Source organism: Heterodontus francisci, chromosome 34 (assembly GCF_036365525.1).
Source record: "Heterodontus francisci isolate sHetFra1 chromosome 34, sHetFra1.hap1, whole genome shotgun sequence".
NCBI classification, from domain to species: domain Eukaryota; kingdom Metazoa; phylum Chordata; class Chondrichthyes; order Heterodontiformes; family Heterodontidae; genus Heterodontus; species Heterodontus francisci.
Window position 1 is genome coordinate 27,875,322 of NC_090404.1, and position 16,609 is coordinate 27,891,930.

The window sequence follows — 16,609 nt, forward strand, 5'->3', positions numbered from 1 at the left end:
TTCAACTGGATAATTCAATCCCTTTCCACAGTCTCCATATTTACATGGTTTCTTCCCAGTGTGACTGCGCTTGTGTTTCGACAGGCCAGATGATCGGCTGAAACCTCGTCCACACACAGAACACGTGTACAATTTCTCCCCACTGTGATCGGTGCTTTTTCCTTTCATGTTCAAATTCTGGTGATATTCGGGTTACGATAAACTGGACAACTCCTTCAGATCCTGATCTGACGTTTGCTTTGCATTTCCCGCCTGCAATTCCTCCCCTTCTAAAACCCTGTGAAATTGATTTAAAACAGAAAAACAGAGAGTGTGAGAGAACCCACAAAAACAAAGGGCAGGTTGTGAAATGGAGCTGAATGAATCTGGTAATTTATGGGGCCGACACTAGGAAAAAGTGACTATGAAAGCTGCTGGATTGACGTCCAACCCCAACTGGTTCAGTAATGTCCTTCAGGGAAGGGAACCTGTCACCCAGTCTGGACCTACACAAGACTCTCTATGGGAAGAAAGAGAGGCAGAGCGGGAGAGGGAAGGGCAGGGAAAGAAGAGGGATTTTATGTACGTACAACTTGACCAGAATTTTGACAGAACATCCCAAACCTTCAACTTCCATCATCTGGAAGGACCAGAGTAACAGGTGTATGTGAACACCATCACCTCCAAGTCACACACCATCCTGACTTGTCTGACATCCAGTACTGGATGAACAAAAATTTCCTCCAATTAAATGTTTGGAAGTCTGAAACCATTGTCTTCAGTTCCTGCTACAAACTCCACTCCCTAGCCACCAACACCATTCCTCTCCCACATCCAACACCCACCCCGATACAAACCGGCTCTTAAGTGGTGCAAAAAAACAAGAAATGCTGGAACCACTCAGCAGGTCTGGCAGCATCTGTGGAAAGAGAAGCAGAGTTAACGTTTCGGGTCAGTGACCCTTCTTCGGAACTGACAAATATTCAAAATATCACAGGTTATAAGCAAGTAAGGTGGGGGTGGGGCAAGTGACAACAAAGGAGAAGGTGCAGATTGGACAAGGCCACATAGCTGACCAAAAGGTTATGGAACAAAGGCAAATAATGTTAATAAAAACAAGAAATGCTGGAACCACTCAGCAGGTCTGGCAGCATCTGTGGAGAGAGAAGCAGAGTTAAATTTCAGGCGCATTAAGCTGCCGCAGCCTGAGGCCTGGAACTCAAGAGTGGTAAAAGGAGGAAGAATGAGGATAGGCAATATAATCCAACACTCACAGCAACCTACAATCCACCGACATTACCGGGATAGGGAGACAGAGTTTAGAAACACTCACCAACACGACTCCAGTAAAAGATCCCAGGAGGAAAAGGGGGAGCAGTGTGTGTACCTGCCCTGATATCCCCCTCCCCAGGCCTGTCAGTCAAACCCCCCACTCCTCCCAGTCCACAGCTCAGCCTATCAGCTTCCTGCACCTTGAGCCAGCCCTGCCCAGGTGTGGCCCAGTCCAAGGGGAGTCTTTGTGGAACCAGGGAGTTGGGGAGGGGGGACCTCCTGCCCTGTGCTGTGTCCCAAATGGTTCCTTCCTCCCTCCCCCAGGCCCCTTTATAACTGAGCTCAGTTTCCTTTAAAGTTTTGTCCTTTGATGTTACAGTTTATTAATCTTTAATTCCTCCAAAAGAGCTGGAAATCTGGCGGCTGTTAACCCCGGGCCTGTCACCGGGAAAAGCCTCCAGCTCTCCCTCCGCCCCGTCACCGCCAACTCGCAGTACGCATGCTCAAAACACAGCCACGATGCGCATGCGTACCAGCGCAATCTTCTGCCAGCGACCTGACACCTCACAATGTCCGGGTGACTGACGTCTGCACAGACCAATAGCAAGAGGGTGTGGGATTCAGGGACGGGACAAGCCCGCCTTCTTCTTGCCGCGAGCCCCGTCCGTCACTTGCTCGGAATATCTGGAGGACTCACAGAGCGAACGGTCCTCCAGTCCCGCCCCCGCTCTTCCAATGGTCCGCAGCTGCCGTCAATCAGCTGGACAGGGGGCGTCAGACGCCGCCGGCAGGAGTTGCAACAGGTGAGAGGGAGGCGGGTTAATAAAGCCCGGGGCTCGCAGGCTGCAGACACACCGAGTGCGGAGACAGGAGACAATCTAAACAGGGAGATCACAACAAACAACAAGATCAACCCCCAGCCGCGGCTTCCACCGCTTCCCTCCGGACCCAATCTCAACAGAGCCGAGACTGTGCCAAATGGAGACTGGTCAGGGAGCGTTTGCAATGGTGGAGAAATGGAGAATGGTCGGGGAGCGTCTCTAAATGGAGCATCACTAAATGGAGCATCACTGGAGATTGGTCAGAGGGGGGTCTTTAAATGGAGAAGTGGAACTGTGAGGAAGCATCACGAAATGGAGGAGAAATGGGGACAGGTCAGGGAGCGGCGGTAAATGGAGAAGAAATGGGGACTGTTATGAGCATCCAAGAACGGAGGAGAAAGGGGGACGATTGCCATAGTTTAGGACAGTTTCCCTTTTGGGTAATAAAAGCAAAATATTGCGGATCTTGTTTTTATCCCCTTTTCGGTGCATCACCTTTCTCAGTGATGTGGTTAGAGCTCAACTCCTGATATCTGGCACCAAATGCGTGGGTTTCCGCCCACATGCCAAAAGACTTGCAGGTTGATAGGTAAATTGGCCATTATAAAGGTGGCAGGGAAATATAGGGACGGGTGGGTATGTGGTAGGAATATGGGAATAGCGTAGGATTAGTATAAATGGGTGGTTGATGGTCGGCACCGACTCGGTGGGCCGAAGGGCCTGTTTCAGTGCTGTATCTCTAAAAAAAAAACAAATGCAGGAACCAATCCCTGTGGAAACTCCATGGAGCTAGAAAAGCTTTTGCCATTACCACCGTTATGCAGCATCTTCTCTCAGCTTCTCTAATGGCTGTTTTTGTCTCCCTCAATTGTGGGTAATATTTGTCCCTATTCGCCCAGAAACTGAATCCATCTTGTTCCAAACTGGGTTTGGTATAAGACAGTTCAAGGAGTCACCATCATTCATCCCTAGATCTGCACTGACAGGTAAAACCCCAGACAGTTCCTTAGTAAGGATTCCTCACCATGTATCGGTCAGGATATTGAAACCCAGCTTTCTTACAGTCCACTCCTGGAGGCCCCACGCCCAGAGCCTACAACCTTCAGCAGGGTCAATGGTGGAGTTCCACAGCAACGTGATCCCAGAGTAAGTGTCAGCATAGCACTCTCATGGATGTTCTGTGTATTTTTTGTTATCCTGATGTCTAACACACACATCAATAAAACAAAAAATTTCTGGCAACACGTTACAGGTCCTTCTTTATCTGGAGATCAAATATCTGTTGTATAATTTTACCAGAAGTTAACAGGCTACTTTGATGCAGACTTTATTTTAAATAAAGTAACACCTGTGCTAAAATTGTAGACTCAGGACTGTCACACAAACACAAAGTTTTGTAGAATAATTACTACAGTCATTTTCAGGCTGGAAATTTAAACCTGCCGTTTCACTTTCAATCAGGAACAGACCCCAGTTTTACACCAATCTCTGATTTGACAGCACGTTTCCAGCATTCACCGTTGTTCTTCCTGACTCAACACTGTTGTAAAGGAGCCTTCTGTTCCGTGCCCAGGATCTCTGAACCATGGAAGAGAGCGGCTGGGACACATTTCTGACAGGCCACAGGATTAACCCACACGGGGACTTTGCTGTCAGTGAAGAGAGACGAGAAAGATCAAAGTGCCGTTTGTCCCTCTCAGTGTGATCCTGAAGTTCTGTTCCTGCCGTACGATCCTCCCCCCAGATCGTCCTTTCTGAGCTCCAGTCAGGTGATGCTAAACACGCAGGTGGGAAAGACAAAAATCTACAACAATATATGTTTAAAACAAAGCTGATTTATTTGACATTTATCCAGAATATTAAATTCCAGTTGAGGTTATTAACATAAGCAGAAACAAATTCCAATTGTCAGAATGAACATGGTTCACTCCAGGATATGATTAACAGCAGAATGCAACCCCTGCAGTAACTTATGAACTCGCTGGTGCTTACGTAGGTCAGATGACCAAGTGAATCCTGTCCCACACTCTGTGCAGACATACAGCCTGTCCCCAGTGTGAACTCGCTGGTGCCTCTGCAGTTTGGATGACCAAGTGAATCTCTTTCCACACAAGGAACAAGTGAACGGCCTCTCACCTGTGTGAACTCGCTGGTGTCTCCGCAGATCCTGTTTGCTTTTGAATCTCCTTTCACAGTCAGAACATTGAAAAGCTCGTTCATCAGTGTGAACACGTTGATGTCGAGTAAGGTGGGATGACTGAGCAAATCCCTTTCCACACACGGAGCAGGTGAACGGCCTCTTCCCAGTGTGAACTCGCTCGTGACTCAGCACATTGGATAACTTAGTGAATCCCTTCCCACAAACCGAGCAGGTAAACGGCCTCTCTCCAGTGTGACTACGCTGGTGTACAGTGAGTTCAGATGGTCGCCTGAACCCAGTCCCACAGTGAGAGCACCTGAACGGTCTCTTGTCAGTGTGAACATGTTGATGGCAGTGCAGTTCCACAGAATCTTTAGAGCAATTCCCATGGTCTGGACATTTAAAAGGTCTTTCATCAGTGTGAACTCGCTGGTGTCTCAACAGGTTGGATGAAGTAATGAATCCCTTTCCACACACGGAGCAGATGAATGGCCTCTCCCCAGTGTGAACCCGCTGGTGTATACGGAGGCTGGAAGACCAAGTGAATCCCTTCCCACACACTGAGCAGGTGAATGACCTCTCCCCGGTGTGAACCCGCTGGTGCGCATGGAGGTTGGATGACCGAGTGAATCCCTTCCCACACACGGAGCAGGTGAACGACCTCTCCCCGGTGTGAACCTGCTGGTGTTGCAGCACGGTGAACAATCGCCTGAACCTCTTCCCACAGTGAGAGCAGCTGAACGGTGTGGAACTGGTGTGAATGCGCTGGTGCCTTCTCAGTGATTGTGCACTTTTTAAGCTTTTGTTACAGTTTAAGCATTTAAACTCTCTTTCTTCAGTATGAACTCGCTGGTGTATATGAAGGCTGGATGACTGAGTGAATCCCTTCCCACAGTCAGAGCAGGTGAATGGCCTCTCCCCAGTGTGAATGCGGCGATGTGTTTCCAGCGCAGACAGGTAATTGAATCCCTTCCCACAGTCCTCACATTTACACGGTTTCTCCCCAGTGTGGCTGCTCTTATGTCTCGACAGGCCAGTTGATTGGCTGAAGCCTTGTCCGCACACAGAACACGTGTACGGTTTCTCCCCGCTGTGATTGGTGCTTTTTTCTTTCATGTTCAAAGGCCGATGATATTCAGGTTATGATAAATTGAGTGACTGTCAGATCTTGGCGCAATGGTAGGTTTGGGGGGGGGGGGAGAAGGAGAGGAACTTTCTACATCTGCAACTCGACCAGAGCTCTGACAGAAACTTCCAGATCTGCAACCTCCACAAGATAAAAGGACAAAGGGAACACTACCACCTCCAAGTTCCCCTAAATGATGCACCATCCTGACTTGGACACATATCGCTGTTCCTTCATCATCACTGGGTGACTATCCTGTAACTCCTTCTCTAACACCATGGTGGAAGCACGTTCACTACAGGGACTGCAGCGGTTCAAGGCGGCAGATCAACATCACCTTCTCAAGGGGCAACTGGGGATTGACAATATATCATGGGCTGCTTGCGATTCCCAGATCCCGAATGAATTTTAAAAATCTGTGTATGTAAAATGGATTAAAAGCCTTTACAGAAATACTTGTGATTGAAACAACACTATTACATTGTACTGTCAGTGTCAGCTCAGCAACCTGATCTCACTGAGAATATACCTCCCTTGCCAGTCTCTTATTGGAAATTGTTGGGCCCAACTGGGCTCCAAAGTACTCGGGGTTAAACCCAGCACCTGCTCCTCCAGCTCAAACTGATGCAACACAAAGATCTACACAGGTCAGGGGCTGACCTCTGCATTCAACACCCACCGCTATACAAACCGGCTCTTAATGGGTCTGTCTGTGTTTCTAGACTCAGTTCTGTGAGCAGTGCCCGCAATAAATCAAAAGCAAAATATTGCAGATGCTGGAAATCTGAAATAGGGAAAGAAAACGCTGGAAATATTCAGCAGGTCAGGCAGCATCTGTGGAGATAGAAACAGAGTTAACGTTTCAGGGTGTGCAGAATGAATTACAAGTGCAGAATGTGGTGGTCCATATAAGCTCAGAAGTGGAAGGGAAATGGACCATAGTGCAGGAAAAAAATTCCGGACCATGAAAGATACTGTGGGAAGATAAAACTGGTAATCCAGCAGCGCATGGTCAGGGAGATGGGCAGCAGTGGAAACCTCATTTAGACATGGTCAGCAGAAACAACAAAATATCAAACACGCCTAAAATACAACCATTATTAGAGGCAGAGGAAGTTAAACAATGGAGGAGGGCAAAGGTGAAACAGAGCAATGGATGGACATGGATTCAGATCCACAGCAAAGGAGCACATCAGCCCCAGAGCCATGGAACCCCCCACAAATAACAGTGTGAGATCAAGAAACAGCGGAAGGCACCGGATACTGCAATGTCTACGGGTCCTGACAACATCCTGGCTGTGGTATGGAAGACATGTACTGCAGAACTAGCCGTGCCTCTAGCCAAGCTGTTCCAGTACAGCGACAATACTGACATCTACCCAGCAACGCAGAAAATTGCCCAGCTGTACCCGATCCACAAAAAGCAGGACAAATCCAATCCAGCCAACTACCACCCCATCAGTCTACTCTCGATCATCAGCAAAGTGATGGAAGGTATCGTCGAAGTGCTATCAAGTGGCACTTAAACAGCAATAACCGACTCATCTATATATATTAAAAGCAACCCACCACCCTCCGCATCCAAAGGATCATCCTCCGCCATTTCCGCCACCTCCAGCGTGATGCCACTACCAAACGCATCTTCCCCTCCCCTCAGCATTCCAAAAGGATCATTCCCTCCGCGACACCCTGGTCCACTCCTCCATTACTCTCATCACCTCGTCCCTGCCCCATGGCATCGTCCCCTGCAATTGCAGGAGGTGTAATACCTGCCCATTTACCTCCTCTCTCCTCACTATCCCAGGCCCCAAACACTCCTTTCAGGTGAAGCAGCGATTTACTTGTACTTCTTTCAATGTAGTATACTGTATTTGCTGCTCACAATGTGGTGTCCTGTACACTGGGGAGACCAAACGCAGACTGGGTGACCGCTTTGCGGAACATCTCCGCTCAGTCCAAAAGCATGACCGAGCTTCCGGTTGCTGTCCATTTCAACACTCCTCCCGCTCTCATGCTCACATCTCTGTCCTGGGATTGCTGCAGTGTTCCAGTGAACAACGCAAACTCAAGGAACAACACCTCATAGAAACATAGAAAATACGAGTAGGCCATTCGGCCCTTCGAGCCTGCTCCGCCATTCATTATGATCATGGTTGATCATCCAACTCAGTAACCGGTTCTCGCTTTTGCCCCATATCCTTTGATCCCTTTAAACCCAAGAGCTATATCCAACTCCTTCTTGAAAACATACAATGTTTTGGCTTCAACTGCTTTCTGTGGTAGCGAATTCCACAGGCTCACCACTCTCTGAGTGAAGAAATTTCACCTCATCTCAGTCCTGAATGGTTTACCCTGTATTCTTAGACTATGACCCCTGGTTCTGGACTCACCTCACCATTGGGAACATCCTTCCTGCATCTACCTGGTCAAGTCCTGTTAGAATTTTATAGGTTTCTATGAGATCCCCCCTCACTCTTCTGAACTTCAGCGAATATAATCCTAACCGATTCAACCTCTCCTCATACGTCAGACCCGCCATCCCAGGAATCAGTCTGGTAAACCTTCACTGCACTCCCTCTACAGCAAGAGCACCCTTCCTCAGATAAGGAGACCAAAACTGCACACAATATTCCAGGTGTGGCCTTACCATAATTGCAGCAAGACATCCCTGCTCCTGTACTCGAATCCTCTCGCTATGAAAGCCAACATACCGTTTGCCTTTTTTACCGCCTGTTGGACCTGCATGCTTACCTTCAGCGACTGGTATACGAGAACACCCAGGTCTTGTTGCATATTCCCCTCTCTCAGTTTATAGCCAGATAATAATCTGGCTTTCTGTTTTTGCTATCAAAGTGGATAACCTCACATTTATCCACATTATACTGCATCTGCCATGCATTAGCCCACTCACTCAACTTGTCCAAATCACTCTGCAGCCTCTCTGCATCCTCCTCACAACTCACCCTCCCACCCAGTTTTGTCTCATCTGAAAATCTGGAGATATTACATTTAGCTCCCTCATCTAAATCATTAATATATATTGTGAATAGCTGGGGTCCTAGCACCGATCCCTGTGGTACCCCACTAGTCACTGCCTGACATTCGGAAAAAGACCCATTTATCCCTACTCTCTGTTTCTTGTCTGCCAACCAATTTTCTATCCATCGCAATACACTACCCCCAATCCCAAGCGCTTTAATTTTACACGCTAATCTCTAATGTGGGACTTTGTCAAAAGCCTTCTGAAAGTCCAAATAGAACACAGCCACTGGCACCCCCTCATCAACTCTACTGACCCCACTGTATCTGTATCGCTGACCCCAGGGCGGAAGCACACTGACTTCACTGTGTCTGTATCGCTGACCCCAGGGCAAGAGCCGACGGACCTCACTGTGTCTGTATTACTGACCCCAGGGAGAGAGCAGACTGACCTCACTGTGTCTGTATCACTGACCCCAGGGCTGAAGCAAACTGACCTCACTATATCTGTATTACTGACCCCAGGGAGAGAGCAGACTGACCTCACTGTGTCTGTATCACTGACCCCAGGGCTGAAGCAAACTGAACTCACTATATCTGTATCACTGACCCCAGGGCGGGAGCACACTGACCTCACTGTGTCTGTATCACTGACCCCAGGGTGGGAGCACACTGACCTCACTGTGTCTGTATCACTGACCCCGGGGCGAGAGTACACTGACCTCACTGTATCTATCATTGACCCCGGGGCGAGAGTACACTGACCTCACTGTGTCTGTATCACTGACCCCAGGGAGAGAGCAGACTGACCTCACTGTGTCTGTCTCACTGACCCCAGGGCGGGAGCAGACTGACCTCACTGTATCTGTATCACTGACCCCGGGGAGAGAGCAGACTGACCTCACTGTGTCTGTATCACTGACGCCGGGAGAGAGCAGACTGACCTCACTGTGTCTGTATCATTGACCCCAGGGCGGGAGCAGACTGACCCCAGATGTCCTATTTCAATGTAAACTCATGCCATCTGGTATGAAAAAAATGCACCTGTACATTTCAAAGATTGACTAACCAGATGATTACTGGACTAAGCAATTGTGTTATGTATATTGATGACCTATTGGGATACAGTGAGACTTGGGAGGATCACATTGAACACTTAAAGGCTCTGTTTGACAAGTTGGAGAAAGCCAATTTGGTAATAAACTTAGCAAAGAGCGAATTTGCCAGGGCTAAGGTCACCTATTTGGGGCATATCATGCATTGTCAAGTGTTGCCTGGAGAAGCTGAGGTTCAGGTAATAGGCTTTCCAGTCCTCAAGACAAAGGAGATACTACGATCCCTTGGGATGCGTGGGTTCTATCGAAAGTTCATTCCTAACTTCAGTGCAGTAGTTACCCCACTGTCGAATTTGTTAAAGAGAAACATGATGTCAAGTGATCATGTCAAATGCCACTTGAGAAATTGAAGGCCATTTTAATAAATGAACCCGTCCTAGCAGCACCAAATTTTAGCAAGCCCTTGAAAGTGGCTATTGATGCTAGTGATATGGGGTTGGAGCAGTGTCACTCCAAGATGTGGATGCTGGTATCAAATGACCAGTCAGTTACCTCCCTAGAAAACTAAATAAGTACCAAAGAAGTGCTCCACTAGTGAAGAGGAGGCTTTGGTTCTTGTATTGGCTCTTCAACATTCTGAAGTATGTCAATAATGGTCGAGGGGAAATAGCTGTTTATACTGACCATAACCCATTCAGGTTTTTGGAGAAATTCAAGACCAACAATTCCAGTTTAATGTTGCAACTATTTTACCTACTAAGTACTGTTTAATTAATGTTTTTAGTTTAGTTGTTATAGCAAAAGTCTTAAAACATGAAATCTTGTCGTATAATTCTTTAATCAATCTGGGGTGTTCATATCTCGTGTTTTAAAGTTAACAGGTCATAGCAACAGGCACAACGGTCCAAATAGCCTCCCTCTGTGCTGTAGGTTTCTATGATTCTTTGAATATCTAATTAAATAATAAAGACTCAGAGGTTGTATACTGACTACTCTGATTTTCCATGTGTGGTTTCCTGTCTTTACAGATGCCAGAATTAAAAGATGAGAAGTCCAGTGAGATGAAACAAAATTGTGAAACCACCAAAATGAATTATTTTACACAAAATAAACGTTCAGAATACAATTTTCATGATAAAGTCTTCCTATTGTTTAAAATCTAATGTAACATGCAAAACAAAAGACTAATGGCTGATGTCTCTCTCTTTGGGGGTGGATTAATTAAACTTCACCCATTGTTTCAGGTATGCTGGCTCCAACATAGACACAAAAATAACGAATAATGGAAGTAAGGCACATTTAACTCCACAAGAATATTATTTACCGATTAGGCACGCTACAGCCTGCCAGACTGAACATTGAGTTCAATAATTTCAGAGCATGACGGGGCCCCCCTTTTTATTTTTGTTATTTTTAATGTATTTATTTTATTTTGGTTTGTTTCTATTGTCTACCCACTGTTTTTTTCATGTTTGTGCTTGGGGCCAGGCTGTTCAGTTTTCTGTCCATTAACACCTTCTCTGTACTAACACTTTGTCTTTCAGCACACTATTAACATACCGTTTGCCTTCGCTCCATAACCTTCTGGTCAGTTATTCTCTGTGACCTTGTCCTATCAACACTTTCTCTTTTGTTATTTCTTGCCCCACCTTCGCTTTACCTGCTTAAAACCTTTTACATTTTTAATATCTGCCAGTTCTGATGAAGGGTCACTGACCTGAAACGTTAACTCCGCTTCTCTCTCCACAGATGCTGCCAGACCTGCTGAGTATTTCCATCATTTCTTGTTTTTATATTATATATAATAACTTACTCTCTGATGCTCAGTTTGGGTTCTACCAGGGCCATTCAGCTCCTGACCTCATTACAGCCTTGGTCCAAACAGGAACAAAAGAGCTGCTCTGGATATTAAGGCAACACTTGAGTAAATACACTACATCTCCTGGTTCCCCTTTATCCACCCTGCTTGTTACGATTTCCCTTTCATAAAACCATGTTGACTCTGATGATTGCATAATGTTTTTCGAAATGTCCTGATACTACTTCCTTAATGATGGATCTAGCATTTTCCCAATGATAGATGTTAAACTAACTGGCTTATAGTTTCATTTCTCTCACACCCCTTCCTTTCTCGAATAGAGGTGCTGTATTGCAGTTTTCCAGTCCGCTGGGACCTTTTCAGAATCTAGGGAATTTTGGAAGATTACAACCAATGTATCCACTATCTCTGCAGCCACTTATTTTAAGATCCTTGTCAGCCTTTAGTCCCATTAGTTTCCCCAGTACTTTTTCCTCTGGTGATAGCAAGTGTTTCAAGTTTCTCCCTCGCTTTTGCCTCTTGTTTTTCTGCTATTCTTGGGATGCTTTTTGTGTCTTCTACTGTGAAGACAGATACAAAATACTTGTTCAAACTCTCTGCCACTTCCTGGTTTCCCGTTATTAATTCCCCAGCCTCATCTTCTAACGCACCAACACTTACTTTAGCTACTCTCTTCCTTTTTATATATTTGTAAAATATATAAAAGCTATTTTTATATTTCTTGCCAGTTTATTTTCATTCTAATTTCACCTTTTTTTTTTTACAGTCACCCTCTGCTGGTTTCTAACATTTTCCTAACCTTCTGGCCTACCACTAATCTTTGCAGCATTGTATGCTTTTTCTTTCAATTTGAAACCATCCTTAACGTCCTTAGTTAGCCACAGATGGTGCATCTTTCTCAGAGTCTTTCTTTCTCAATGCAACATCTCTTAGGAACATAGGACTTAGGAGAAGTAGGCCATTTGGCCCTTCGAGCCTGCTCTGCCTTTCAATAAGATCATGGCTTATCTGGTTGTCATCTCAACTCCACTTTCCTGTCTGCCCCCCATGAACTTGACTCCCTCGTCTAGCTAAAATCGATCTAACTCAGCCTTGAATAAATTCAATGACCCAGCCTCCTGGGGAAGAGAATTCCACAGACTAACAACTCGGAGAAAAAAAAATTCTCCTCATCTCTGTCTTAAAAGGGAGACCTCATTCTTAAATTGTGTCCCCTAGTTCTAATCACCCCCCACAAGAGGAAACATCACTATCAATAAAAGCAAAATACTGCAGATGCTGGAAATACGAAATAAAAACAAGTGTTAGAAATACTCAGCAGGTCTGGCAGCATCTGTGGAGCAAGAAGCAAAGTTAATGTTTCGTGAAAGGTCACTGACCTGAAACGTTAACTCTGCTTCCCTCGCCACAGATGCTGCCAGACCTGCTGAGTATTTCCAGCACTTGTTTTAATCCACTCTTATCAAGTCCCCTCAAGATCTTGTTTCAATAAGATCACCTCTCATTTTTCTAAACTCCAATGGGTACAGGCCCACTCTGTTCAACCTTTCTTCATAAGATAAGACCTGCATCCCCGGAAGTAGTCGGATGAACCTTCTCTGAGCTGCTTCCAATGCAAATCTATCCTTTTTCAAGGAGACCAAAACTGTAGAGTACTCCAGATGTGGTCTCAACAAAGTCCTGTACAGCTGCAGTAAAACCTCCCTACTTTTATACACTATTCCCCTTGCAATAAATGCCAACATTCCATTTTCCTTCCTATCACTTGCTGTAGCTGCATACTAACCTAAAGAGTAATGAACTATCTCCTTAAATGTCTGCCACTGCATCTCTACTTTCTCACCTTTTAACTTATTTTCCCAGTCCACTTGAGCCAACTCTATCTTCATACCCTGGTAATTGCCTTTATTTATGTTTAAGACACTAGTTTCAGACCCAACGTCTCACCCTCAAACTGAATGTGAAATTCTATCATGCAATGATCACCCTTTCCTAGAGGATCCATTACTATAAAGGTAAATTATTAATCCTGTCTCATTGCACATTACCAGGTATGAAATAGCCTGCTCCCAGGTTGGTTCCAGAACACATTGAGCCCAAAAAGCTCTATGAATACATCCTCCAGGCTACCTTTGCCAATGTGATTAGTCCAATCTATATGAAGATTAAAACTGTCCACAATTATTGCAGTAACTTTCATACATTATTTCTGGATTTATACTCTGTCTTACAGTGTAGCTACTGTTAAGGGGACTATGAACTACTCCCACCAGTAACCCCTTTCCTTTGCTATTTATCTCCACCCAAACTGATTCCACATCTTGATCTTCCAAGCCAAGGTCATTTCTCTCTACTGTACTGATCTCATCCTTTACTAACAGAGCTACTCACTTTTTTCTCTCTTCCCATCCTTTCGAAATGTCAAATACCCTTGGATATTTAGTTCCCAGCCTCAGTCACCTTGCAACCACATCTCTGAAATGGCTATCATATAACCATTTTTTCTATTTGTGCGAGCAATTCATCCATCTTGTTACAAATGCTGCACGCATTCAGATAAAGTGCTTTTAATTTTGTCTTTTTACAATTTCCCCCTACTGGTACAGTCTTATGCTTGTATGTGCTGTCCCTTTCTGTTACACTTTGGTTATTATCCATATGGCTACCCTGCACTATTGCCATGTCCTTTTTTGTTCACTTTCTAAATTTCCCCTCACCTGAACTCTTCCTCCTGCCCCCAAACTTTAGTTTAAAGCCCCTTACAGCCCGAGTTATATGATTCGACAGGACATTGGTCTCAGTGTGGTTTTGGTGAAGGCCATCCCAATAATACATCACCTTCTTTCCCCAGTACTGGTGCCAGTGCCCCATGAATCAAAACCCATTCCCCCCCACACCTTTGAGTCATGCATTCAACCCTATGATCTAATTTACCCTAAGCTAATTTGCTCAAGGCTCAGGTAGTAATCCAAAGATTACCACATTTGTGGTTTTGCTTTTTAATTTAGTCCCTAGCTGCTCACACTCTAAGCAGAACCTCTTTCTTAGTCCTACCTATGTCATTGGTACCCACATGGACCACAACAACCGGATCCTTCCCCTACCACTCCAAGTTCCTCTCCAGCCCTCAGGAGGCGTCTTTAACCCTGGCACTGGGCAGGCAACAAAGCCTTCATGTCTCACACAGTCAGCTGCAAAGAACAGTATCGATCCCCCTGACTATACTGTCCCCTACTACTGCATTCCTTTTTACTCCCCCTATGCCATGGTGCTGGGTTCAGTTTGCTCATCCTCCCTGCAGTCCCTGCTCTCATTCACACAAGCTGCAAGAACTTCAAACTAGTTGAACAACTCCAAGTTCTGAGGCTCCTCCATTGTTACCTTCTGAATCCCCCTACCTGCCTCACGTGGAGTCACACCCTCATGTCCCTGACCAGGAACCAAATCTGAAGTACCTAGCCTAAGGGATGTGACTGCCTCCTGGAACAAAGTGTCCTGATGATTTTCCCGCTTCCTGATGCATCGCAGTATCTGAATCTCGGACTCCAGCTCAGCAACTCTGAGCCAAAGCTCCTCGTGCTGCAGACATTTTCTGCAGATGTGGTTGCAGTGGATCACGCTGGTGTCCACCAGCTCCCACATGCTACAGCTGCAACACATCACCTGCCCTGCCATCTCTATTATGTTTTATTAAACTAATTTGGTTTCAAGTTTAGAAACGTCACTCAATGATTATTTGTCGTTAGGTCAGTAGTTTAACTAGTTAAGCTGTAAATTGCCCAGCACCGGTTTAAACTACTGCCCCCTATTCGAGGGATAAAAAAAAATCTTAAACTCACCAATCATCCATCTGCTCCCTAATTAAAGACTCTGAACACTCACCAGCTCCTGGAGGCTGTAAAAGGCAGCACCTCCTTCCCCCTCTGCATCAAATTCCCAAGTTAACTCTTGTTCCTCCTCGCCTCCACTGTGGTCCCACTCGGGATTTGCTGCCTACACTGATTGTTTACAAAGTCTCCCTGCCCTCCTGCCAGTTCCATCCCTCCCTCCCTCCGCCCCACCGCCGCTTACTGGCTGCAGACGCGACTCACAAGCATCTCTCCACCGCCATCACTTGCAGTGTGCCTGCTCCAGACACTGTTCGCACTGGCGTCCTGTGGATAGAGAACATGCTGTACCATGGAGAATACTGGATAAAAACACTGCCATTGAATGTCCCAATTAGATTAAAAAGTATTTGGTGGTAAATCAAAGACAGTACAGCACATCCCCTACACACGCGCAGTTTTCACACAATTACATCATGGGAATGACCCTGTCGGTCCCTTCACCACTGTCCAGTCCTAGTTTGTGCATGTCTGTGCGCGGTGATGTCATTGCTCCGCAGTAATGGCGTAGCAACGTCACTCTACTTACCAGTATTCCCTCAGTGATTTTTGAAATCTGAGTCCAGGGTTTCTGACATCTTTCCAGCTGTGGGCTCCAGCAGGAGGTTTCACATTTGAAAACAGTGAAATCGTTTCAGAAGTGAGGACTTTTGAACATTTATCTATAATTTTGAACTTTTAGTGCTATGCTGTGTGATCTGCGAGAGACTCCATGGCTCTGAGGTTGATGCGCTCCTTTGCTGTGGATCTGAATCCATGTCCATCCGTTGTTGTTTCACCTCTGCCCTCCCCAATCGCCCCTCTGCCATTGTCTAATCTCCTCTGCCTCGAATAATGGCTGTATTTTAGACATGTTTGCTACTTTTCGGTTACTGCGGCCAACTAAATGCGGGTTGCATTGCTGCCAATCCCCCGACCACGTGCTGCTGGAATAACATCTTTAGCGACATAGGGACATTAGACTTAGGAGGAGGAGTAGACCATTCGGCCCGTCGAGCCTGCTTCGCCATTCAATACAATTATGGCTGATCTGGTTATGATCTCAACTCCACTTTCCTCTCTGCCCCCCATAATCCTCAACTCCCTTGTCTGCCAAACATCTATCTAACACAGCTTTGAAGAAATTCAATGACCCAACCTCCACTGCTCTCTGGGGAAGAGAATTCCACAGACTAACAACCCTCAGAGAAAACACCTCTCCTCATCTTGATCTTAAAAGGGAGACCTCTTATTCTTAAGCTGTGTCCCCTAGTTCTAGTCTCTGCCACAAATGGAAACATCCTCCCAGTATCCACTCTATCAAGTCCCCTCAGGACCTTACATGTTTCAATAAGATCACCTCTGATTCTTCGAAACTCCAATGGGTAAAGGCCCAATCTGTCCAACCTTTCTTCATAAGATAAGCCCTTCATCCAAAGAATGAGTGAAGTGAACCTTCTCTGAACACAAGAACTAGGAGCAGGAGTAGGCCATTCAGCCCCTCAAGCCTGCCCTGCCATTCAATAAGATCATGGCTGATCTCTCCCAGGCC

At 45.9% G+C, this 16,609-nt stretch overlaps 1 protein-coding gene across 1 annotated transcript in view; it reads right to left on the reverse strand.

The window, feature by feature from the left end:
- LOC137349245 (zinc finger protein 271-like) overlaps positions 1-16,609 on the reverse strand; it is a 56,466-nt gene that overhangs the window by 13,640 nt on the left and 26,217 nt on the right. The window contains exons 3-5 of the mRNA XM_068014743.1: positions 5,059-5,193; positions 4,706-4,890; positions 4,303-4,453 (exon numbers count right to left, since the gene is read on the reverse strand). Of these exons, the coding sequence (XP_067870844.1) occupies positions 4,303-4,453; positions 4,706-4,890; positions 5,059-5,193 (471 nt within the window). The remainder of the gene's footprint in view (positions 1-4,302; positions 4,454-4,705; positions 4,891-5,058; positions 5,194-16,609) is intronic.